Source organism: Gopherus flavomarginatus, chromosome 6, assembly GCF_025201925.1.
Source record: "Gopherus flavomarginatus isolate rGopFla2 chromosome 6, rGopFla2.mat.asm, whole genome shotgun sequence".
Classification (NCBI taxonomy): domain Eukaryota; kingdom Metazoa; phylum Chordata; order Testudines; family Testudinidae; genus Gopherus; species Gopherus flavomarginatus.
Genome location: NC_066622.1, coordinates 98,933,782 through 98,958,352, shown reverse-complemented (window position 1 = coordinate 98,958,352; position 24,571 = coordinate 98,933,782). Strand labels below are relative to the sequence as shown.

The window sequence follows — 24,571 nt, the reverse complement described above, 5'->3', positions numbered from 1 at the left end:
ATCATCACTGACATGTCTGGTTATTCTTTCCCCACTGATTTTAGCAGTGAGATGTTTTTAGTTGCTTCTGCCTCTACTAGCATTTGAAACTGAATCCTTCCCATTCAGTATTTCAAAGAGGTGAAGGTGATTGATGAATTGATTAACACATATTTACATCTTTCCTATAACTCTGGAGATAAGAAATTGTTGAACTCTGACAAATCTTGGCATTTATTAATTCTTTACAGATAATACCTAGTATTTTCCTAAGATATTTACTTCCAAAAACATTTAAATGTCAATATTTTTGGTGGCTCCCCAGCTTTCATATCCATATGTTAAGATGGAAATGACATTTGAGTTGAAGATTCATAGTTCGGTCATTAAATCATAGATTTTCAATGACCAAATCTGTGATAGTATCTTCTTCTGTTTTTCTTATTTTAAGTTTTCTTAATATAATTGAAGAAATAAAACTATGCAGTATAGTAAGTGTTGGAGGAATGAGACAGTGCCTATGGTTTCAAATCTACTCGTGTTAACTGATTTATAAACCACTGGTAAATTTGGCAAGGTGTATGTGTCTCTAATAGGCAGTGACTCAGCTATTGATTGTAGTGGAATTCTGGTATATTTATGTGCTCGCTCTCTGCAGTTGTAGAATGGCAGCTGGGGAAGGTGAGAGAAGCTCCTTTTGTTAGGCAGACTGATTGTCTGAGCAATGCTGTAAAGATTTTCATTTTGATATTGAACTGAAACAGTTGCTCTCCCAGCCTCTGATCTAACTGGTTACCTACCCTGCCAATGTTTGTACATTGTCCTAAAAGTGGGTATACAATCAAATATCCTCTACAACACTGAAAGTCTTTGAAAGATTATGATTTTATAGGAATAAAACCGTTTCTCAAGGTGGAAGACTGTTCCGTACTAGTCACAGTTCTTCTTCTGTGTCCATGCACCTTACTCTGTGACTCTCTAACTCCTGTTGTTCCCGGATGAATTTAAAAGCAGGCTCTTAAAATTCTAATCATTTCTGTGTTTGCTTAAACAGAACTGCCTGTTTATGGAACTCCCTTATGCAAACTCAGTGTATCTGTGTGCAGTACACACCCCTTACTTAATCTCAACCGGTCCTTAGTTACAAAGTTGCAAACAAATGTCTCCATAATTACTGCAATGTAATTAACTAACTGGTACAAAAACCCAGCTAGAGGATTCAATGTGAGCAAGAGCATTAGCTAGAACTAATAGGCTTCTGCAGCTCTTTTTGGAGGAGAGTTAGGGTACGTCTACACTACGGGATAATTCCGATTTTACATAAACCGGTTTTATAAAATAGATTGTATAAAGTCGAGTGCACGCGGCCACACTAAGCACATTAATTCGGTGGTGTGTGTCCATGGTCCGAGGCTAGCGTCGATTTCCAGAGCGTTGCACTGTGGGTAGCTATTCCATAGCTATCCCATAGTTCCCGTAGTCTCCCCCGCCCCTTAGAATTCTGGGTTGAGAGCCCAGTGGCTGATGGGGCAAAAATCATTGTCGCGGGTGGTTCTGGATAAATGTCGTCAGTCATTCCTTCCTCCGGGAAAGCAATGGCAGACAATCATTTCGCGCCCTTTTTCCCTGGATTGCCCAGGCAGATGCCATAGCACTGCAACCATGGAGCCCGTTCAGTTTTTTTTTTTTTTTTTTTTTACAGTCACTGTATGTATACTGGATGCTGTGGACAGAGGCGATACTCCAGCGCTACACAGCAGCATTCATTTGCTTTTGCATGATAGCAGAGATGGTTACCAGTCATTCTGTACCGTCTGCTGCCAGGGTAATTTGGCAATGAGATGACGGTTATCTGTCCTTCTGTGCTGTCTGCTGCTATCATGGGTGCCCCTAGCTGAGGTCGGCCAGGGGCGCAAAAGCAAAACTGGGAATGACTCCCCGAGTCAATTCCTCCTTTATGGTTTCTAAAAATAGAGTCAGTCCTGCCTAGAATTTGGGGCAAGTGTACTAGAGAAGCAGTGTATCAGAGAGTACAGCTGCTCCGTGTCAGATCCCGCAGAAATGATGAGCTACATGCCATTCTCAGGGGGTACCCCTGCAACAACCCCACCCGTTGCTTCCCTCCTCCCCCAACCTTCCTGGGCTACCGTGGCAGTGTCCCCCCCATTTGTGTCATGAAGTTATAAAGAATGCAGGAATAAGAAACAGTGACTTGTTAGTGAGATTAAATGAGGGGGAGGCAGCCTCCCACTGCTGTGACAGTCCAGGCAGAACATTAAGCGGTGCAGGGGAGAGGAGCTCAGCATCCCGCTGCTATGATAGCCCAGGCAGTACAGAATCTTTTCTTTACACAGGAAAGGGAGGGGGCTGATGGAGCTCAGCCCCCAGTTGCTATGATGAGAACGGTTACCAGCCGTTCTGTCTCATCTACTGGAAATGACCAGGAATCATTCCTATTTTTACCCAGGCGCCCCCAGCCGACCTCACCTGAGGCAAGCCAGGAGCACTCACGGGCTGATGGTGACGACAGATATCAGTCATATTGTACCGTGTGGCTCCGGGGAGGGAAGAGGAGCGGATACTGCTCTTCACTGCTGCAGCATCACATCTATCAGCAGCATTCAGTAGACATAGGGTGACATTGAAAAAAGTCAAGAAACGATTTCTTTCCCTTTTCTTTCATGTGTGGGGGGGGAGGGAGTAAATTGACGAGCTATTCCCTGAACCACGCCGGACAATGCGTTTGACCCTACAGGAGCTCAGCCAAGCTCAGTTGGGAGCTCAGCCAAGAATGCAAATACTTTTCAGAGACTGCTGTGGACTGTGGGATAGCTGGAGTCCTCAGTACCCCCTCCCTCCCTCCATGAGCGTCCGTTTGAATCTCTGGCTTCCCGTTATGCTTGTCACGCAGCACTGTGTAGCCTGTAGATTTTTTTTTCAAACGCTTTGGCATTTCGTCTTCTGTAATGGAGCTCTGATAGAACAGATTTGTTTCCCCATACAGCGATCAGATTCAGTATCTCCCGTACGGTCCATGCTGGAGCTCTTTTTGGATTTGGGACTGCATTGCCACCCGTGCTGATCAGAGCTCCACGCTGGGCAAACAGGAAATGAAAATCAAAATTTCGCGGGGCTTTTCCTGTTTACCTGGCCACTGCATCCGAGCTGAGATTGCTGTCCAGAGTGGTCACAGTGGTGCACTGTGGGATACCGCCTGGAGGCCAACACCGTCGATTTGCGTCCACACTAACCCTAATTCGATATGGTAATACCGATTTTAGCGCTACTCCTCTCGTTGGGGAGGAGTACAGAAACCGATATAAAGAGCCCTTTATATCGATATAAAGGACGTCGTAGTGTGGACGGGTACAGCGTTAAATCGGTTTAACGCTGCTAAAATCGGTTTAAATGCGTAGTGTAGACCAGGCCTTAGTGTTGGGAGTCATTGCAACCTGGCTTCCCCTGCTTGTGTGCTACTTAGAACAAGCAGCTGAACAATGACTGTGAACTGCAGCCACTGGAAATAGTGGCTACTGACCTGTCACAGTCCTCCATCTTGGGACTGTTTAAACTTTGGTTGACAGTCAATGTAGAGTATTTCAAAGACAGGGTGAGGATTATTGATAGAGAAAGAACAGGAGAACAAGGGGAAATGGAAACTGCTTTGCCCATGAATTTGATTATAGGATTATGGCCTACATCTGGAATTGAGAAGTTTGGAACTGAAACCAACAAACCTTAAAGCTACATTTAGCTTTCTTTATTTGAGAGATGTAAAATTAAAAAAAAAAAGTCACAGAAAACAAGGTCTACCCTGCTGGAATAAATACGTTAGTCTCTAAGGTGCCACAAGTACTCCTGTTCTTTTTGTGGATACAGACTAACATGGCTCCTACTCTGAAACCTACTGGAATTGTTGATAACAAACAACTAATGTCTGGTCATATGTGCAGAGCTGCTTGTCTTTGTGCAGGGAGCTAGCAAATAACTGTTCTCAGGCTAAGCAACTTGCTTTTTTCAGTTGAGAAGATGGATTATAACTAATGTCTCAGTATATGTTTGTGTGCCTATTTGTATTTGCAGATGTGTTTGGTGTGTGGGGTGGGGTTGTTTTACACAGAAATCTAGTAAAACTCTGAGGGAAACAGGATGCTATACACAACAATCAAACTGGAGAAATCTTAAGCCTTAGAGTGGCACAGATAGACTTCCCGAAAGAGAGCAATCAGCCAGAGTACATACATGCCAGATTAATTTGGTTGCCATAACTTCAATGTGAGTATACACTAATATAGCCGTTAAAGGGAGAGCTACATAGTTTACTTGTCAGTTTTACCATACGTTATTACCATTATAGTCTAGTATAATCTACATCTAGATTCTGTTATTATTAAAGTCCACTGCTTGGCATGAAATTAAAAAAAAATCCAGTAGTCACTCTGTCTGCATGGTCCTATAGTGTTTTGTGCTGTTTATGGAGAGAAAGGTCAAATTAGCAAATCTTATTCCCATAGTTCTGCTGACATCACAGCCATGTTGGCTTGTGATCCATAAACAATGGGAAGAAATATATTTGTCAGGTGGAGAAGGGCAAAAGTCTCAGGAAAAGCTGGACATATTACAGTACTGACAACTCCAGGGGCTCAAATGTTAGGGTCCCCAAAATAATTAGGTTATCTTAAAAAAATAAAATATTAAAATAATAAATGTGGAGTTCTTTTTATTTGCCTTCTGATTTTGGACCCTTTGGAATCGTGTTTTGAAGCTTCTCTGCAACCACAAAGGCTAGAAACTTACTTTTTAAAAAAAATGAAATCCAAGATTTTCATGTAATCAAATACTGGGGCTGTAAAGAACACACCAAAATATTGTAAGACTTGCAATAAAAAAATCACAAAAGCTAGCAACATGAATATGGAGTACAATTCTGCTTCACCTCATTAGAAAACCACATCTGTTAAGCAACAAGTGTTTGTCCTTGGCTAAATTAGGTTTAATTGTACAGGCAATCCTAAACTTCTTTTGGCTTTACAATCAAAAACATACGCAGCAAAAATTAACTGTTGAAAGGCACTCTTGGAGATTTCTAGCATTTAGACCAGAGATGGGCAAAGTAGGCCCGCAGGCCATATCCGGCCCGCAGGACCATCCTGCCCAGCACCTGAGCTCCCGGCCGGGGATACTAGACCCCAACCCCTCCCCTGCTGCCTCAGCTCACTGTGCCGCCAGCCAGCTCAGCACTGGCGCTCCCTCTGTGGGGGTGGAGGGCAGGAGAGAGCAAGGACGGAGACTCACCCGCAGCCTCAGGGGAGCAGGTAAGAGGTGCGAGTGGCGGGAGTGCTGCGAGCACAGGCCAGAGGACTCAGGAGCACCAGGCGGCCACGCAACCGGCCAGAGAGAAGTGGCGCTTTAAAGGGGAAACAGCCCCTTCTCTCTGGCTGCGCAGCTGCCCCTTCTCCTGAGTCCTCTGCCCATGTTTGCAGGGCCACATTCCGAAAGGGCTAGGGGTGTGTCCCAGGAGAGGGCAGTCAGGGGACAGGGAGCGGGGGTTGGATGAGGCGGGGGAGGGTCCCAAGAAGGGACAATCAGGGGACAGGGAGCAGGGGTTGGATGGGGCGGGGGAGAGTCCCAAGAGGGGGCTGTCAGGGTACAGGGATGTGGATAGGGGTCAGGGAGGCACTCAGGGAACTGGGAGCAGGGGGGGTTGGATAGGGGGTGTGGTCCCAGGGGGCGATTAGGGGCAGGGGTCCTGGGAGGGGGCTGTTAGGGGACAAGGAGCAAGGGGGATTGGATGGGTCGGGGGTTACACTGCTCTACAGCCAAAATGATTCTGAAATAAATGTAGTCCAACTTTACTAACTCTGGGTCACTGAGAACGAAAATGATGCTTAAAATTGTTGATTGGCTCTAGTTTTCAAGAAATGCTATTGGGTCAGTATATACGACCCTTGACTTGGGAATGGCGGAGGATAAGTGAGTTATAAAGGGAAGGGATCTCAATTTAAACTAGAAATGACTAAAATGCATCTTTGACTGGATCTATGAATAGATCTATAACTGGGTTTGGACAATACTTTCTTTTCAGGCAAAACAATGAATGATGCAATCTGAAGCTGCTATTCCATCATACATGATATGAATTACATCATGTTATTCCTAGAAGTCATGGATGATGCAATCATAACGAAGCTGACATCACTCTGCTGAACAAATTGCCCTATATCAGCTCTAGAAATCATACAGTGTCTGCTCTCTTATTTGTCAGTGTTTGATTTTGCAAAGGGACACATTTCTGTTTAGCCAAAGTGAGCAGAGATGCCTTGTACTTGTGTGAACAGTGCAGATAACTTCTGCTATGTTTGTGGTAAAGTGACTTTTGCATTACAAAAGCGCAGTATAACCACTATGGTTAAGAAAGCCTATCACCTTTATTTTGGCTGCAAAATTGGAGATCAGGACAAGAGGTGGGCCCCACACATATGCTGCAACACTTGTGCAACAAATCTTCGCCAGTGGTTGAACAGGAAAAGGAAATCTATGCCTTTTGCAGTGCCAATGATTTGGAGAGAGCCAACAGATCATACCAGCAATTGTTATTTCTGCACGGTGCCTCCAGTTGGGAAAGGTGTGTCAAAGAAGAAAAAGTAGACTGTGCATTATCCAAACATTCCATCAGCTATACGCCCAGTACCCCACGGAGAAGGACTGCCGGTTCCTGATGCACCAGAATCATTCTCACTTGAGTCAGACAAGGAAGAGGAAGAGGATGAAACTTCTGGTCCTGAACCATCAATGTCACAGGACCCACATTTTCTCCCATCCTCCTCCTCTGAGCCACACCTCATAACACAAGGTGAACTGAATGACCTTGTCAGGTATTTGGAACTACTCAAGAGTAAGGCAGAGCTGTTGGGCTCCAGACTACAGCAGTGGAATCTCCTGGCAGGCTATCAGGGCAAATGGAGCCCATCAATGCTTGCAGACTATTGCTGGACAGTGACAAGAGATGCTCCATTTAATGAATACAAGAGACAAGCCAAGAAGCGCCAAGTAGACACTGAATAGGACTAAACTATGTACATAATAGTTTTTTGCCTTTTGTTTCATAATAAATTTTAGTTATATAACCCTTTTGCTGATTTTTAAAGTGTTACATAAACAGGACAGGTGAAATATTATCATGTAAAGCAACCATAAACACATGAAAAGACCTTGGTTTACAATTTATGATTAAAACTCTACTATCCGCACAATATACATAGACATAAAATGTAAACACTTAAATATCTTAGAAACAGTAGCCAATCAGTTGTTTTAATTGTCATATTTGAATTCAGCACATCAAAATACATAATAAATATCACATTTTATCTCTGAAGCAGACGACTTCTCAAAAATTGTAGACCAGTGTTATGAGGGGGCAGTCAGGGGGCGGGAAGTGGAAGGGGATGGATGGGGTCAGGGGCCAGGCTATCTGGGGAGGCACCGCCTTCTCTACCAGGCCCTCAATACCATTTCGCAACCCCGATGTGGCCCTCGGGCCAAAAAGTTTACCCACTCGATTTAGACAATCCTTTTGTAGGACGAGAGGGGTATTTAGACACTTCTTTCACCCCTGCTTCCCCCTTGCCTGTCTTTACTCTTGTTTCTCCATCAGAGATTTCCCCTGAACATTAATTTCAGTCTTCACTTATTGAAGTGAACTCAGCTTTAAAGCCATAACAGTATGATTCCTTTTTCAAGATGCTGTGTCCGTACTACTGTTTTCTACTGCAAATGGATGTAGAATCCTGTTTTAATCTTGCCTCTATACACCACACCATTACAATTATTTTGTTTTGTCTTGGAAAAGGATGAACATTATAAGATAACCAACTATTATTTACTACTGCTCCTTCCCACAAATGACCGACACACATCTCATATGGAAATTAAAATAATGAGACCTTTTCAAAAGGGAAGTTACTTGACAAATTCTGATTAGTCATCCAATGCACACATTCAGGACTTAATTAGCAGCACCAGTTTTTCAATGGCTTTTGTCAGTTAAACAAAAAGAAATAATACTGTTTCATAATTGAACCAAACAGTAATGTTCTCAGATCAGAACACGGCTATAATTACTTAGAAAACCAAATACTTCAGCTCTAAGTGGTTCTTAGTAGGTCGGCCCCTCCCATGTATATTTTAGAGTTATGGGCTACCTTTGTGTTTTACTGGCTCTTATTCTGGTTAGCCCTGCAGAGTCAGTGAGTCACATTCTAGTCCATCTTGCATATCTACAGAATTTGTTTAATAAATTCAATTTAATAACTCCTGTGCAGGTAATTCTATAGATGCATTTATTCCCAGGCAAAAATTATATTAAAATGGAGGGGAGGGTGAAAATGGGTTGGTACTTGGAGGATAAACCCCACCCCTCATCCCAGCATTACAGGACTGTCCTATTTATCCCCAAATCAAGCACTACAAAAGGCAAGAAATACAGGTAAGGCTTATACTTAAAAGAAATTCAAATATGCTAAGGTAAGAAATGTTAAGGCACCCAACAGTTATCAATTCCCTATAGTGAAACCATATAATAGCCATGATTAATTTCTCCTTATGGCATCACCATGAGTTGGTGGAGTGGTGAGTCAGTGAGACCACCAAGATGGCAAGGGTCCTCAGTGGGGAGCCTGGTTGAAGTACTTGTTACTGCATGTTGGAAGACTACCAGGAATGTTGTGTGTTTGCGGCCACGGATGAAGAGACAATTAGGCAGATGGGGAGTAGGCCATCAGGCACTGTTTTACAACCCATCAGCACTGGGGCTTGTAACTGCATTTTAAACAGTTTCCAAGCACAGCTACAGCCAAGCACAGTTTTAAGAAAGATTTGAGTTCTCACAGAGCACAATTTCAAACCAAGTGCCAAGAGGTGCTGAGAATTGTTGCTGTAGAGCAGCTGGGGCAGGGGGATCTATAGCAGAATTTCTGTAGGCAGTTATTCACATGCTAAATATAACAAACTTTTTGGAGAGGAAGCTGTGCTAGAAGCATGGCAGTCACCCCTGTGTTGTGAAATGATTGGCAAGCATAGTTTGGGCCTGGGTATTGCTAGCATGTTTCTGTTCCCCAGTGAGGGCAGCAATTGGATTCTCTAGGTTTGTTCCCCTTGCCCCTTCCTGTCTATAGATTTGTCTTCCCTTAACATCCTTCACTCTGTTTTTACCTCAGCCACAGACTCAGAGAATCTAGAGATAAAAGACTCATTAGGTCATCTGGTCCCTCCTACCTCAGCCAGTGCAGAATTGTTCCTGACAGTCTATTCCCCAATAATGGCAGTCTTTTAGATGGTATAAATTAAAGTGTCCACAGCCTCCATTGGGAGATTTTGCCGCAATATCAGAGCCTTACACATCACTCATGGAAGCAATTGAAAAGAGTTCCATTAACTTCAATGCGAGTTAAACCCATTAGTTACTCTAAATTGTCCTTAATTTCACCCATTATTTCACATATCAGACTAAATTATTCCTCCCCCTCCTTGGTATTTACTTACCTCAGGTGTCTGCAGTCAATCATGTTCACCCCCAATCATTCTTTAGCTGAGGAGAGCTATAGCTTTTTAGCTCTTTTAATCTTTCCTCAAAAATCAGTCCTTTCAGCCCCCTGCTTGTTCCCAATGCTTTGCAATGGAGGAAGCAATCATCCCTAGGAGGGGAAAGGGGCAGGCTGTTTTACTGCAGCCTCCTCCCCCAATGTTTCCAACAAAGACTCCACAGGAGAGAGGTGCTGATTCAATTCATCCTCTGACCAGCCTGATCCTGCCTTGCCCATATTTGGAGCCATGCTGACCAGATCCAGGCCCCACACCTCAATGCAGACTTGCTAAATGGGAGGGCCTGCAGTCCCCATTACATAGGTGAAACCCATGTGAATCTGGTCCACAGTCCATTCTCTCCTCACCTCCCTTTCCACTGCTTTCCCACACCTGTGTCTTTTGTTCTGCTACCTGCCAACAACAGCGCTGCAGCTAGAAGGGTGTCAAGCCATCATCCCTCAGCAGTGGATAAAAGTAGAATAAGGAGTGATTTGAGGGAGAGGGATAGCTCAGTGGTTTGAGCATTAGCCTGCTAAACCCAGGGTTGTGAGTTCAAGCCTTCAGGGGGGCCATTTGGGGATTGGTAATGTGTTGAGCAGGGGGGTGAACTAGATGACCTCCTAAGGCCTCTTCCAACCCTAATCTTCTATGATTCTACTCTAGCCACCTCCCTGTGCAAAGTGCTTCTGCATCTCAGCATGGTGCCACCATGTACACCAGTTGTCACAATCAGAAAGTGTGGCAACTGAGAAGAGAGCATTCATTCCTGATAGTATAACAGGAATTATTATTTCACATGATACTTTTATCATATGTAATGCTAATGCAGATCAAAGGATGGGAAAAGACATACCTACCATGTACAAGTTTATTGCAGAGACCACTGCTAAGTTGCAAGAAAGCTTAAGGGACCACCACTAGGCAGGTGGGATATCCTAGTGGTGGCTTGTGAAGGTGTGTGAGACATTGCATTAGTGATGGGAGATGAGGGGGTTAGCACCACACCAGAGGTTGTCTACTAAGATATGGGGGAGAAGGAAGGGGGGAAAAAACAAGTAAAGGGCTGCAAGCTCTCAAAAAGATCTTCAGCAGGCCACTGAGGGCTGGTTTGTGAGACCGGGGTGGGCATCTAGTTCTCCAGGATCTGTGTGGGCCTCAGATTTAATGGCTTGCATTGCTCAGACCTGACACTGTGTCAACATGGCATTTTTTGTAATAATGTGCTTTAAAGAGTGACCTGGCTACTAAGAGGCAAGTTGAACACACTGAAACCAATAAATACGCTTACAACATGGAACAAAATTGATTACTTCAGACCCCAACTGAGTAAAGAGAGTCTAAGCTTATATTACACTACACAAAAATTCTGCATTCGAAGAGGTCACTGTTGGCTTTCTTTTAAAACAATGTGTAGTGAGAATTCTTGTGCTTGATTCTCCTCTCCCCAGTCTCATACCAATGGAACTCCATTTACTTCAGTTGCACTACTCCCCGTGTTCACTAGGATCAGCAAGAGGAGAATCAGGACCCCTGCCTCCTGTCTCTTTCTATTTAATTCAATGTGTTTGGGAATGTGTGAGTGTTGGTCCATGTGAACATCCCAGCGCTGTGTACTGAGTGAGCCCTCAGCAGTTGTTTGGGCTTTAGGACAGCCTTGGAGGCTCCCTGTTGTGTTCAGCTGCTAGCAGGGGCAGTCTCAAACCAAAGGGTACAGAGAGCTTGATAATCTTGCTGCCTCTAAATTCCTCAAGGAGCCTGAGAGCAAAGACTACTTCCCGGGTAAGGACAATTCAGTCCTGTAGCATTTACAGAAAATGTAATGAAGCTCCTGCCACACCAGCAGCACTGGGAATTGATGTTGCGTGTGCAGAGAAAAGAGCTGCTTCCAAATAAGCCTATCTTCTGCAACAGTCTCTGCCTTCCTTAGCTATCAAGCACAAAACTAGACTGTCTCAAAAGGAAAAGGCTGTTAGGCTTTCATTTGGCTTTAAACAGAGCTTTCATCACATGCTGGCTCATCTAAATCTGACCATTGCAAGTACTAGTTCTTCAGTTTTCAGAAGAGTATCATTTGGGCTAGTTATTGACTAATGGTAAAATGTTCAAAAGCTGTTGATGGGATTGAGGTTTCTAAATAACTGAGGTGCTTTTATGTTTTTTACCCTAAATCTATAACACGATAATCTCCTTCTCTTCTCCCAGACCACCTTGCTCTAGTGCTTTGGGGGAGTTGGGGGTAGGCAGAAGCATCTGGTGATACCCTCTCTTAGGAGGTACTTTTATAAAAAAACTAACTTCTGTTGCAATCTGGTGCATACCAGAAACAAGATAATTGGGCCTTGGGATAAATTGGGCCTCAGAGATAATAAATCCATTGGACCCTGAGATTCAAGAAGGGTTTTTTACTTCACATGAATCATTAACAACCACAGAGGTTTATACAGGGGAACTGCTGCCCTCAGTTACACCTGTGCATCTTTATTTCCTTCCAATTATACTCTTAGAGACACCTGTGCAACTCCACTGCTGTCAGTGTGTGAACAGTTGTAACTGACTAGCCCTGGACCAGGAATGTAGCAAACAATTCTGCTGTTGAACAACTAAGAATAGAATTCAGCTCCATCTTTTTAACTGCATTGGTTCTGGAGGATTAACAGGGATATCAGATAGTATAATCTTATTTGAGTTACTAGACTCAGGAGACAGTACTCTGGAAACTTGCAGGGAGTAAAGTCACCCATATGCAGTGTGCCACCACAAAGCCTATGTGCCTATTTTGAGGATTTAAAGCAGAACCACAGGCAGGGGGTGAAAGGAGGAGGCAGGGGCGGCTCTAGACATTTTGCCGCCCCAAGCACGGCGGCACGTTGGGAGGGGCACTCTGTGGGAGGTCCACTAGAGTCGCGGGACCAGCGGACTCTCCGCAGGCATGCCCCCGAAGGTGGCCTGCCTGCCGCCCTCCCGGCGATCGGCAGAGCTCCCCCTGCAGCGTGCCGCCCCAAGCATGTGCTTGGCGTGCTGTGGCCTGGAGTTGTCCCTGGGAGGAGGGGAGTTAACTTTTAAAAATCAGTTTAATTGAAGCAGCGACCACAAAATGTATTAACTTAATCATATGGCTATAATGTGGCATCACTACAGTTGCCCTAACTGTGTATTTCCAAGCATTGTAATATCTGTATTTCTTTTAAATATGTCCTTACCTCTGAATGCTCTGAGTTTGTAATGGTTACTTTGGAAATAACTAAAACAGGTTTGTAACGTTTGTTTCCCTTATATTACTGATATGTTCTCTCCATTTTAACACAGCTTTTTGTTTGGAAATAAGTTAGTATCATTATCTAATGCAAAAGTTGCACTGGTAGGAATACTTCAACAGTGTTACTCCATTGGATACACATATATCCAGATAAAATACCTGTCCTATTATTAACAACATTTCTATTATCAAAGATTCATATTTATTGAATTCAATGAATGTAAGTAGATATATTCAATAAAAAGAAGCTCCTCTTACCCAAGACATTATGGATGCTGATATGGAAGGAGAAATTGATCTTTTGATCAGACAAAAGATTTTAATATTGAAATTTAATTCAGGTTTTTTAACATCAGAGAAACTAGCAAACTGTGAACAGAATTTATCTCTCTCTCTCAAAATGAACAGCTCTAGATCCTAATCCTCAGTATGGGGCTATATGAAATGGAGCTCTTTTTTCAGAAGAACAGAAGCCAGTTTAAAAAAAATTTCTGCATAAGTTTGCTTAATTAACTTTTTTATTACAGGAGGACAAAGTAATGCAGCAATTTTGCATTAACACCATCTCTATTATTTTGGGCTACTATTCAGAATGAAGACACTGTTCAGTGAGATTGTTCCTGCCCAGTGCTGAACTCTTCCTGACAGGGGCCAAGGCCTAGATCCACAAATATACTTGGACATCTATTCCCCTAACTGGGGAAAGATGGGAGGACAAATGTCTATCTTGCCTGCAGGGCAGAGGCATTCTAAGCCTCTCAGGAGTGTGCTGTAACCACTGAGCTATACAATATTCTGATGCGGGGCTCCCTCAGTCTCACCTGGTGAAATTCCATTTGGAATATATAATTAACAACTGATTGGAACAGGCGACTGGACCATGGTTCTCCCACTTTCCACGTGGGTGCCCTAACCCCCAGGGTATAGTCATTTAATTTAATAGCAGCTAGATCAAGCCTTTAATCTTCATTGCCACCTACTTTAATCTGCATTGCCACTGCCAACTAGCACATGTGTCCGTTCTGTCACTGCACTGCATTCACATTTATCTTAGTCCTTTTTCATGTGTGTAAAAAAACTCCAAAATTACAAAAAGTATTTTTTTCATATGAAACAGAAACTGACCCATTCTCTTTTGCCATCCGTGTCTCTCCAACATATCTGTATATCTTTTTGGAAACACATCAAGCTCCATTTTTTGTTCCATAGCAAGGGATAATATTTACTTGCTAATGGAAAAACAAGTATTTCTCAGGAATGTCATCCATAGAGTTAAAAGTCCGCTCAAGTAGCAAGATTGCTGTTTCTTACCTGATTCAGAGTAGCAAGTAACATGTCAGTTTATGCCATGACACTAATGCCTATCTGCAGGGAGCCAATTTTACCCCATGGGCAAACAAAAGAAGAGCACGGATGATTACTGGGGGAACAATGTGTTACTCTATACCTTTCTTACACCACTCACAGAGTATACACATTGGACCTTGTTGTATGCACTGACTGAAATAAACTGATTCTCTAAACTCAAAAAATAAGCAAAGGAAATATGTAGATTCCTGTTTCTGGTCCTTGTTTACATGACCAGTATCTATGCTGTGCAGAAACAGAACATTAAATTCTTGACAGGACCTACAGCAAAAGACTATTTAATGAGACCTATGCTGCAACAGGTCAGAAAGAGATATCTCTAGAGCAATCAGTTAGAAAGCAGGAAAGGTCTGTATTTTTTGAAAGACAGGGAAGGACTCCCTTACTTCATTATTGCCAGGAGAGCTAGACTGGTATTTATCAATGGGAAACGCTGCTTCCCTTCTATCCTCTTTTTAAAAATATGAAATTAAAAATAACTCAAATAAGGACAATGAGGTTCTTTTTTTCACCTGTTGCCCATTCCTTAGCAGTTGAAAACCTGGCTGAGACCTACATTCTGCTGAACTACTATTGCTTTCTGCAGCCTTCCAGTGCAACTGAGTGGTGGTAATGCAACAGTTTCAGATAATTTAGTGAAACCAACAATTGTTTAACTTAACTATGAAAATTAATAATACATCAAGCCCTTCTAATTTACTAGGATATTAATTAAAATTCACAATATGCGATCCCTATATTTTTAATTGTCAATCTGCTGTAGAATCTTGAGCTGAAAATGCATAACTATCATAGAAGCCTAGGGTTTTGCAGTTGGCTAGGAGAAAATTGAAGCTTTTGGCCCCTGAAAGTCTGGGTTTGTGGGATAAGCACATTAGTTTGATATTAAAATAAGCAGCAGTGAATGAGTTAACAATCTTGAAACTAAAATGTACATAATTAGATTTCAGGGTTAATATCCCATTGATATGAAAAGGGCAAGTTCACATTTCTGAATGCAATTTTTGCAGGATGTCTGTGAACTCAGGCAGACATTAATGAATTTATTTACATTTGTATTTCCTTTGCAACTAGAACCCTTTTTTTCCCCAAAAAAACAAAAACTTGGACCCTAGAGTGTAATTTTGCAGCAGTGATGGATTCCATAACAAATTCCGTGGCCACAGAATCATGAAACAAAGAAAGCTCTATTCTTATAGACTCATAGACTCATAGGTCAGAAGGGACCAATCTGATCATCTAGTCTGACCTCCTGCACAAGGCAGGCCACAGAACCCCACCCATCCAATTTTGTACAACCCCTATCCCAGGACCGAGTTATTGAAATCCTCAAAAATGGTTTGAAGACCTCAAGCTGCAGAACAGCTATGCTTTCACTGTACTCTTCCTTTCCCAGTATATAAATTATTCAAACACAGTCAGTAGAAAGTAAATATTAACTGGACATTTCAGTATGGCCATTCTTTATCTGTCCTTGCCAGGTTGCACCGCATGCTAGTGAAACCCAATGGGCCAAATTCTCCGCTTGCATAATTCAGTATGTCTAGCCTACTCATTTGGGACACAGGGCTGCTAGCTATAATTCTGTCTACCTCTCTTGCTTTGGATTTGAAAATTAGATTAGATAGTTCTAAGGGATGAGCCTAAACTGGCAGGGAGATGGACTGAATAATCAAGTCATTTCTATTTGTAACACCGAGGACTGTGGCTGTATGCAACTGTCATGGTATACATTCCCACTCTGAACCTTAGCGTCCAAAAGATGGGGTACCAGCATGAATCCCCCTAAGCTTAATTACCAGCTTAGATCTTGTAGTGCTGCCACCAACCAGGACTTTCAGTGCCTGGTAAACTCTGGTCCCCACAAAACCTTCTCAGAGGACTCCAAGACCCAGACCCCCTGGATCTTACACAAGGAAAGTAAACCCTTTCCCGCACCGTTGCCTCTCCCAAGCTTTCCCTCCCTGGGTTACCCTGGAAGATCACTGTGATTCAAACTCCTTGAATCTAAAAACAGAGAGGAGTGCACCTTGCCCCCTCCTCTTTCCCTCTCCCCTCTCTCTCTCTGTCTCCCACCATCCCTGGTGAGTACAGACTCAATTCCCTTGAGCCTCAACAAGGGGAAAAAATCAATCAGGTCTTAGAAAGAAAACTTTTAATAAAAAGAAAGAAAAAAAGTAAAAGTTGTCTCTGTAATTTAGATGGTAAACGTTACAGGGTCTTTCAGCTTACAGACACTAGAGAGGAGCCTTCCCCCCAGCACAAATACACATTAAAATCATTCCAGCAAAATACACATTTGCAAATAAAGAAAACAATCAAAAAGACTAAACCGCCTTTGTACTTATACTCACTATTTGAACAGAAAATTAGAGAGCCTGTAGGTACGTCTGGTTACTCTCAGAATCCACAGAGAACAACAGACAAAGAAAACACACAAAAAAAGACTTCCCTCCACCGAGATTTGAAAGTATCTTGTCTTCTGATTGGTCCTCTGGTCAGGTGGTCCAGGTTCACTGCTTGTAACCCTTTACAGGTAAAAGAAACATTAACCCTTAACTATCTGTTTATGACAGCAACCAACTGGGTCTTAGGCAGGGGTGAAAGTAACTTAAAGGATTTACCGGTAGTGCTGGAGTCCTGAGGGGGGCGGGGCCTGTCATAAACAGATAGCTAAGGGTTAATGTCTCTTTCACCTGAAGCACCTGACCAGAGGACCAATCAGGAAACTGGATTTTTTCAACTTGGGTGGAGGGAATTTTGTGTCTGAGGTCTTTGTTTTCTGGCTGCCTGCTTTCTCTGAGCTTTGGAGAAGTAGTTTCTGTTTTCTAATCTTCTGTTTCTAAGTGTAAGGACAAAGAGATCAGATAGTAAGTTATATGGTTTCTTTTCTTTGGTATTTGCATGAATATAAGTGCTGGAGTGCTTTGATTTGTATTCTTTTTGAATAAGGCTGTTTATTCAATATTCTTTTAAGCAATTGACCCTGTATTTCGTCACCTTAATACAGAGAGACCATTTGTATGTATTTTTTCTTTCTTTTTTATATAAAGCTTTCTTTTAAGACCTGTTGGAGTTTTTCTTTACTTCAGGGAAATTGAGTCTGTACTCACCAGGGAATTGGTGGGAGGAAGAAATCAGGGGGAGATCTGTGTGTGTTGAATTTGCTAGCCTGATTTTGCATTTCCTCTGGGTGAAGAGGAAAGTGTTTTTTGTTTCCAGGACTGGGAACGGAGAGGGGGAGTCACTCTGTTTGGATTCACAGAGCTTGTGTCTGTGTATCTCTCCAGGAGCACCTGGAGGGGGGAAGGGAAAAAGGATTATTTCCCTTTGTTGTGAGACTCAAGGGATTTGGGTCTTGGGGTCCCCAGGGAAGGCTTTTTCAGGGGGACCAGAGTGCCCCAAAACACTCTAATTTTTTGGGTGGTGGCAGCAAGTACCAGGTCCAAGCTGGTAGCTAAGCTTGGAGGTTTTCATGCTAACCCCCATATTTTGGACGCTAAGGTCCAAATCTGGGACTAAGGTTATGATATGAGTAGCAGCGGTTGGGATATAGACAGAATCCAGAAGCCAGTAGGAATATTATATTTTTCTCTTCTCTGCTAAGGGCTTTTTAGCAGAGAGAAACAGTTTGGTTTTAAAAAGGGAACCAGAGAGAATTTTTTTTCTGCTCTCTCTGGCAGTTTGTGGCTTGCATATTAAGCAAGAAACCATTAAGGTGCTATTAAGAGTCTTTTGTCACACAATAGCACTCCCATTGAGAGTCATTACCAGCACTATATATATGCAAATAAAGTGGTTTTTCTAGTTTACGCTAGAGGAAGAAAAGGAAAAAAGCACTGTTGCTAGGCAGACTTCAGGAGACAACAGAGCCTGCAGTGCAGAAGATAAACACCGGAGGGCACCCCAACCCAAGAAAACAGGAACCATGACTTCTAAGGCAAAAATTGAGGCCGAAGAACAATTCAGAGAAGCTGAACACAGGCGACAACTGGAAATAAAACAAAAAGAGATGGAGATGAAAGAAAGAGAAGAACAGATCAGAGAGGCAGCCTACCAAAGAGAACAGGCAGCCTACCAAAGAGAACAGGCAGCCTACCAAAGAGAACAGGCAGCCAAAGAGGCAGCACACAAAAGAAAACTAGAAGAAGAAGAGGTGGCCTACCGAAGGAAACAAGCAGAAGAAAAGTTGGCCCACAGAAGGAAGCAAGAAGAAGAAGAGGCGGCCCACCGCCGAGACATGGAAAAACACCAAAAAGAAATGGAAAAAACAACAAAAAGAAATGGAAAAACAACAAAAAGAGAATGAAGAGAAGGAAAAGCAGAGAAAACATGAACTGGACTTGGCAAAAGCTGGGCTGCATGTGCCAGCCAACCCTAACAACTCGGCGCCAATTATTGCTCCACAGCGCAGGAAATTTCCCACCTACAAGGCAGGTGATGACACCGAGGCCTTCTTGGAAAATTTTGAAAGAGCCTGTCTTGGGTACAGCATCCCCGAAGACCAGTACATGGTAGAATTGAGGTCACAGCTCAGTGGACCTTTAGCAGAGGTGGCAGCTGAAATGCCTAAGCAGCAAATGAATGACTATAAACTTTTTCAAACCAAGGCCAGATACAGAATGGGGATAACCCCAGATCATGCCCGTCGGCGCTTCAGAACCCAAAAGTGGAAACCGGATGTGTCATTTCCCAAACACACCTACTACGCTGCAAAAAATTATGAGGCCTGGATATCAGGACACAATGTTAAAACCTTGGAAGAACTGCACCTCCTCATACAAATGGAGCAGTTCTTGAATGGTGTTCCTAAAGATATCACACGGTACATACAAGATGGAAAACCCAAAGATCTCGCTGAGGCGGGGGAGATTGGAGCCAAATGGATGGAAGTGGCAGAAAGCAAGAAAGCTACTGTCAAGGGGAACGAATACCCCAAGGGGCACATCGACCATAAACCCTACAGCCGAGGACAGCCAAAGACCCCACATACCACCCAAGTAAAGCCACAGACGCCCTACTCTTCCACCTCACCAGTCTCCAGTAACTCACCTCGGCCCACTGACCCATCAGATGGAAGATGCTTTAAGTGTAATGAACTGGGACATATCAAGGCCAACTGTCCCAAGAACACCATGCGAGTGCAATTCATTACACCACCATCACACCAAAGATCCCCAGGCCCGGATGCCTCCCAAATACCCTTGGAGCGAAGGGAAAATTTGAGAGTGGGCGGAAAGAAGGTTACTGCGTGGAGAGACACGGGGGCACAAGTGTCAGCTATCCACCAATCCTTCGTAGACCCCAAATTCATCAACCCAAAGGCCAAAGTTACAATTTACCCCTTCATGTCACAAGCTGTAGACTTGCCTACAGCTCAACTGCCTGTCCAGTACAAAGGCTGGTCAGGAATATGGACTTTTGCAGTCTATGACAATTATCCTATCCCCATGCTACTGGGGGAAGACTTGGCCAACCAGGTGAGGCGGGCCAAGAGAGTGGGAATGGTTACCCGTAGCCAAACCAGGCAAGCTTCCAGACCCATTCCTGTTCCTGAGCCGTCCACAGAGGCCCCGTCTGTATTACCAGAGACCCAGACAGAGGTAGTGGATCCAGATTCCATGCCAACCACTGAAACAGCCACAGCACCTCCAGTCCCAGGCCCGGAACTGGAACAGCAACCAGCACCAGCGATTGCAACCCCATCTTCAAACTCAACGCCAGTGGGCACCAGCGAGCCACAACTGGCAGAAGCAACAGACAGCCATACCCAAAAGGCTCAGCCAGAGCCTGAAATACCCTCAGGTGCACCAGCGGAGAGCGGTTCACCAGCAACGGAAACAACCCCATCACCTACATTGCTTCCAGAGGGACCAAGCCCAAGTCCACAGTCTGAGGAAGAACTGGTGACCCCAGCCTCAAGGGAACAGTTCCAGACTGAGCAGGAAGCAGATGACAGCCTTCAGAAAGCTTGGGCGGCGGCACGGAGCACCCCACCGCCTCTCAGCTCTTCTAATCAATCCCGGTTTGTTATAAACCAAGGACTTTTATACAAGGAAATTCTTTCTGGTGGACACCGGGAAGAATGGCAGCCGCAAAAACAGTTGGTGGTTCCAACTAAGTACCGGGGGAAGCTCTTAAGCTTAGCCCATGATCATCCCAGTGGCCATGCTGGGGTAAACAGAACCAAGGACCGGTTGGGGAAGTCCTTCCACTGGGGGGGGATGGGCAAGGACGTTGCCAAGTATGTCCGGTCTTGTGAGGTATGCCAAAGAGTGGGAAAGCATCAAGACAAGGTCAAGGCCCCTCTCCAGCCACTCCCCATAATTGAGGTCCCATTTCAGCGAGTAGCTGTGGATATTCTGGGCCCTTTCCCAAAAAAGACGCCCAGAGGAAAGCAGTACGTACTGACTTTAGTGGACTTTGCTACCCGATGGCTGGAAGCAGTAGCTCTAGGCAACACCAGGGCTAACACTGTGTGCCTGGCCCTAACAGACATCTTTGCCAGGGTAGGTTGGCCCTCCGACATCCTTACAGATTCAGGGTCTAATTTCCTGGCAGGGACCATGGAAAAACTGTGGGAAACTCATGGGGTGAATCACTTGGTTGCCACCCCGTACCACCATCAAACCAATGGCCTGGTGGAAAGGTTCAATGGAACTTTGGGGGCCATGATACGAAAATTCATCAACGAATTCTCCAATAATTGGGACCTAGTGTTGCAGCAGTTGCTGTTTGCCTACAGGGCTGTACCACATCCCAGTTTAGGGTTTTCACCGTTTGAACTTGTGTATGGTCACGAGGTTAAGGGGCCATTACAGTTGGTGAAGCAGCAATGGGAGGGGTTTACGCCTTCTCCAGGAACTAACATTCTGGACTTTGTAAGCAACCTACAAAGCACCCTCCAACACTCTTTAGCCCTTGCTAGAGAGAACCTAAAGGATGCTCAGGAAGAGCAAAAGGCCTGGTATGACAGACATGCCAGAGAACGTTCCTTCAAGGTAGGAGACCAGGTTATGGTCTTGAAGGCGCAACAGGCCCATAAGATGAAAGCATCATGGGAAGGGCCATTCACGGTCCAAGAGCGCCTGGGAACTGTAAACTACCTCATAGCATTTCCCAATTCCTCACTAAAGCCTAAAGTGTACCATGTTAATTCTCTCAAGCCTTTCTATTCCAGAGACTTACAGGTTTGTCAGTTTACAGTCCAGGGAGATGATGCTGAGTGGCCTGACGGTGTCTACTACGACGGGAAAAAAGACGGTGGCGTGGAAGAGGTGAACCTCTCAACCACCCTGGAACGTCTGCAGCGGCGACAAATCAAGGAGCTGTGCACTAGCTTCGCCCCATTGTTCTCAGCCACCCCAGGACGGACTGAACGGGCATACCACTCCATTGATACAGGTAATGCTCACCCAATCAGAACCCCACCCTACCGGGTGTCTCCTCATGCCCAAGCTGCTATAGAACGGGAGATCCAGAACATGCTACAGATGGGTATAATCCGCTCATCTACCAGTGCATGGGCATCTCCAGTGGTTCTGGTACCCAAACCAGATGGGGAAATACGCTTTTGCGTGGACTACCGTAAGCTAAATGCGGTAACTCGTCCGAACAACTATCCAATGCCACGCACCGATGAGCTATTGGAGAAGTTGGGACGTGCCCAGTTCATCTCTACAATAGACTTAACCAAGGGGTACTGGCAAGTACCGCTAGATGAACCTGCCAAGGAGAGGTCAGCATTCGGCATCCATGCGGGGGTGTATGAATTCAATGTCCTTCCTTTCGGCCTTCGAAATGCACCCGCCACCTTCCAGAGGCTGGTAGATGGTCTACTAGCTGGACTGGGAGAATTTGCAGTTGCCTACCTCGATGATGTGGCCATTTTTTCAGACTCCTGGCCCGAACACCTACTACACCTGGAAAAGGTCTTTCAGCGCATCAGGCAGGCAGGACTAACTGTTAAGGCCAAAAAGTGTCAAATAGGCCAAAACAGAGTGACTTACCTGGGGCACCAGGTGGGTCGAGGAACCATAAACCCCCTACAGGCCAAGGTGGATGCTATCCAAAAGTGGCCTGTCCCAAGGTCAAAGAAACAGGTCCAATCCTTCTTAGGCTTGGCCGGATACTACAGGCGATTTGTACCACACTACAGCCAAATCGCTGCCCCACTGACCGACCTGACCAAAAAGACCCAGCCAAATGCAGTTAAGTGAACTAATGAGTGTCAAAAGGCCTTTACCCAGCTTAAGGCGATGCTCATGTCTGACCCTGTGCTCAGGGCCCCGGATTTTGACAAACCATTCCTACTAACCACGGATGCATCTGAGCGTGGTATAGGAGCAGTGCTCATGCAGGAAGCAACAGATCACAACTTCCATCCTGTCGTGTTTCTCAGCAAGAAACTGTCTGAGAGGGAAAGTCACTGGTCAGTCAGTGAAAAGGAATGCTATGCCATTGTGTACGCCCTGGAAAAGCTACGCCCATATGTTTGGGGACGGCGGTTCCAACTACAAACTGACCATGCTGCACTAAAGTGGCTTCATACTGCCAAGGGGAACAACAAGAAACTTCTTCGTTGGAGTTTAGCTCTCCAAGATTTTGATTTTGAAATTCAACACATCACAGGAGCTTCTAACAAAGTTGCTGATGCACTCTCCCGTGAGAGTTTCCCAGAATCCAGTAGTTAAAAAGTGTTCTTAAAATGTAGAAGTCTGTTAGTTATATACTTAGTAGTATATGTAAAGGTGCATGTGTTGTATTAATCTGTTTATTTTAAAGTTCTAGAAGGAAATCGCCGCCAGTGAGCTTCCCCGCTGTCTGCAATTTGGGGGGCGTGTCATAAACAGATAGCTAAGGGTTAATGTCTCTTTCACCTGAAGCACCTGACCAGAGGACCAATCAGGAAACCGGATTTTTTCAACTTGGGTGGAGGGAATTTTGTGTCTGAGGTCTTTGTTTTCTGGCTGCCTGCTTTCTCTGAGCTTTGGAGAAGTAGTTTCTGTTTTCTAATCTTCTGTTTCTAAGTGTAAGGACAAAGAGATCAGATAGTAAGTTATATGGTTTCTTTTCTTTGGTATTTGCATGAATATAAGTGCTGGAGTGCTTTGATTTGTATTCTTTTTGAATAAGGCTGTTTATTCAATATTCTTTTAAGCAATTGACCCTGTATTTCGTCACCTTAATACAGAGAGACCATTTGTATGTATTTTTTCTTTCTTTTTTATATAAAGCTTTCTTTTAAGACCTGTTGGAGTTTTTCTTTACTTCAGGGAAATTGAGTCTGTACTCACCAGGGAATTGGTGGGAGGAAGAAATCAGGGGGAGATCTGTGTGTGTTGAATTTGCTAGCCTGATTTTGCATTTCCTCTGGGTGTTTTTTGTTTCCAGGACTGGGAACGGAGAGGGGGAGTCACTCTGTTTGGATTCACAGAGCTTGTGTCTGTGTATCTCTCCAGGAGCACCTGGAGGGGGTCTTAGGCAGGGGTGAAAGTAACTTAAAGGATTTACCAGTAGTGCCGGAGTCCTGAGGGGGCGGGGCCTCATCTGGAAAAGGTGGGGCCTCAACCAGAAGAGGCCAGCCCTCTTGAGATTTAAAGGACCTGGGGCACCAGGGCTCACGGGCAAATTAAAGGGCCCAGGGCTCCAGCCGCCACGGAGCTCCGGGCCCTTTAAATCCTCATCACAGCTCCTGCTGGGATTTAAAGGGCTCCGAGCCCTTTAAATCCCAGCCCCAGCCTGGCCACTGAAGCTGCGGGCGAGATTTAAAGGGCTCTGGGCTCTCTGCAGTGGCAGGGAGCTCCGAGCCCTTTAAATCCCGGCCTCAGCCCAGCTGCTGGAGCTGCGGGTGGGATTTAAAGGGCTCTGGGCTCTCTGCAGCGGCGGGGAGCTCCAAGCCCTTTAAATCCCGGCCCCAGCCCGGCCTCCAGAGCTGCAGGGGGGATTTAAAGGGCTCTGGGCTCTCCGCAGTGGCAGGGAGCTCTGAGCCCTTTAAATTCCAGCCCTAGCCCGACTGCCGGAGCTGTGGGGGGGATTTAAAGGGCTCAGAGCTCCCTGCCACTGCGGGGAACTCAGAGCCCTTTTAATCCTGGCCGCAGAAGCCAGTGCTGTCCAGCATGGCGTACTGCCTCTTGCTGGTACACCATACCGGACCGTACTGGCTTACTTTCACCTCTGGTCTTAGGCTCTGTTACATTACATCCCTGTGCTCATGCAGAGCCAGGGAATGGGGGGCTTTGGGACCAGTTCAGCTTCATAGTGCTGGTTAAGGTAGTCCTAAGAGCTGCCCTAATTTGAACTCTGGCTATCATGGCTTTTATGGGCATCACAGCAGCCACACAATAGTCAAGGTGTGGGAACAACTTGGCCAGGCCTCCTTTC

The 24,571-nt window shown here is 44.7% G+C and overlaps 1 protein-coding gene and 1 long non-coding RNA gene across 8 annotated transcripts in view; one reads left to right on the top strand and one right to left on the bottom strand.

Annotated features, from left to right (window-relative positions):
- LRRC20 (leucine rich repeat containing 20) overlaps positions 1 to 24,571 on the bottom strand; it is a 194,823-nt gene that overhangs the window by 33,350 nt on the left and 136,902 nt on the right. The window contains exon 5 of one of the 7 annotated variants that reach the window (XM_050959739.1): positions 16,391 to 16,716. The exons of the other annotated variants lie outside the window; for them this stretch is intronic. Within the exon in view, the coding sequence (XP_050815696.1) occupies positions 16,589 to 16,716 (128 nt within the window). The 3' untranslated portion in view covers positions 16,391 to 16,588. Of the gene's footprint in view, positions 1 to 16,390; positions 16,717 to 24,571 lie in introns of those variants that run through there. 7 annotated transcript variants of the gene reach the window in all.
- On the top strand, positions 16,933 to 23,437 carry LOC127054092 (uncharacterized). The gene is made up of 2 exons (XR_007775167.1): positions 16,933 to 17,005; positions 23,190 to 23,437. It is a non-coding gene; the product is annotated as an uncharacterized LOC127054092 (long non-coding RNA).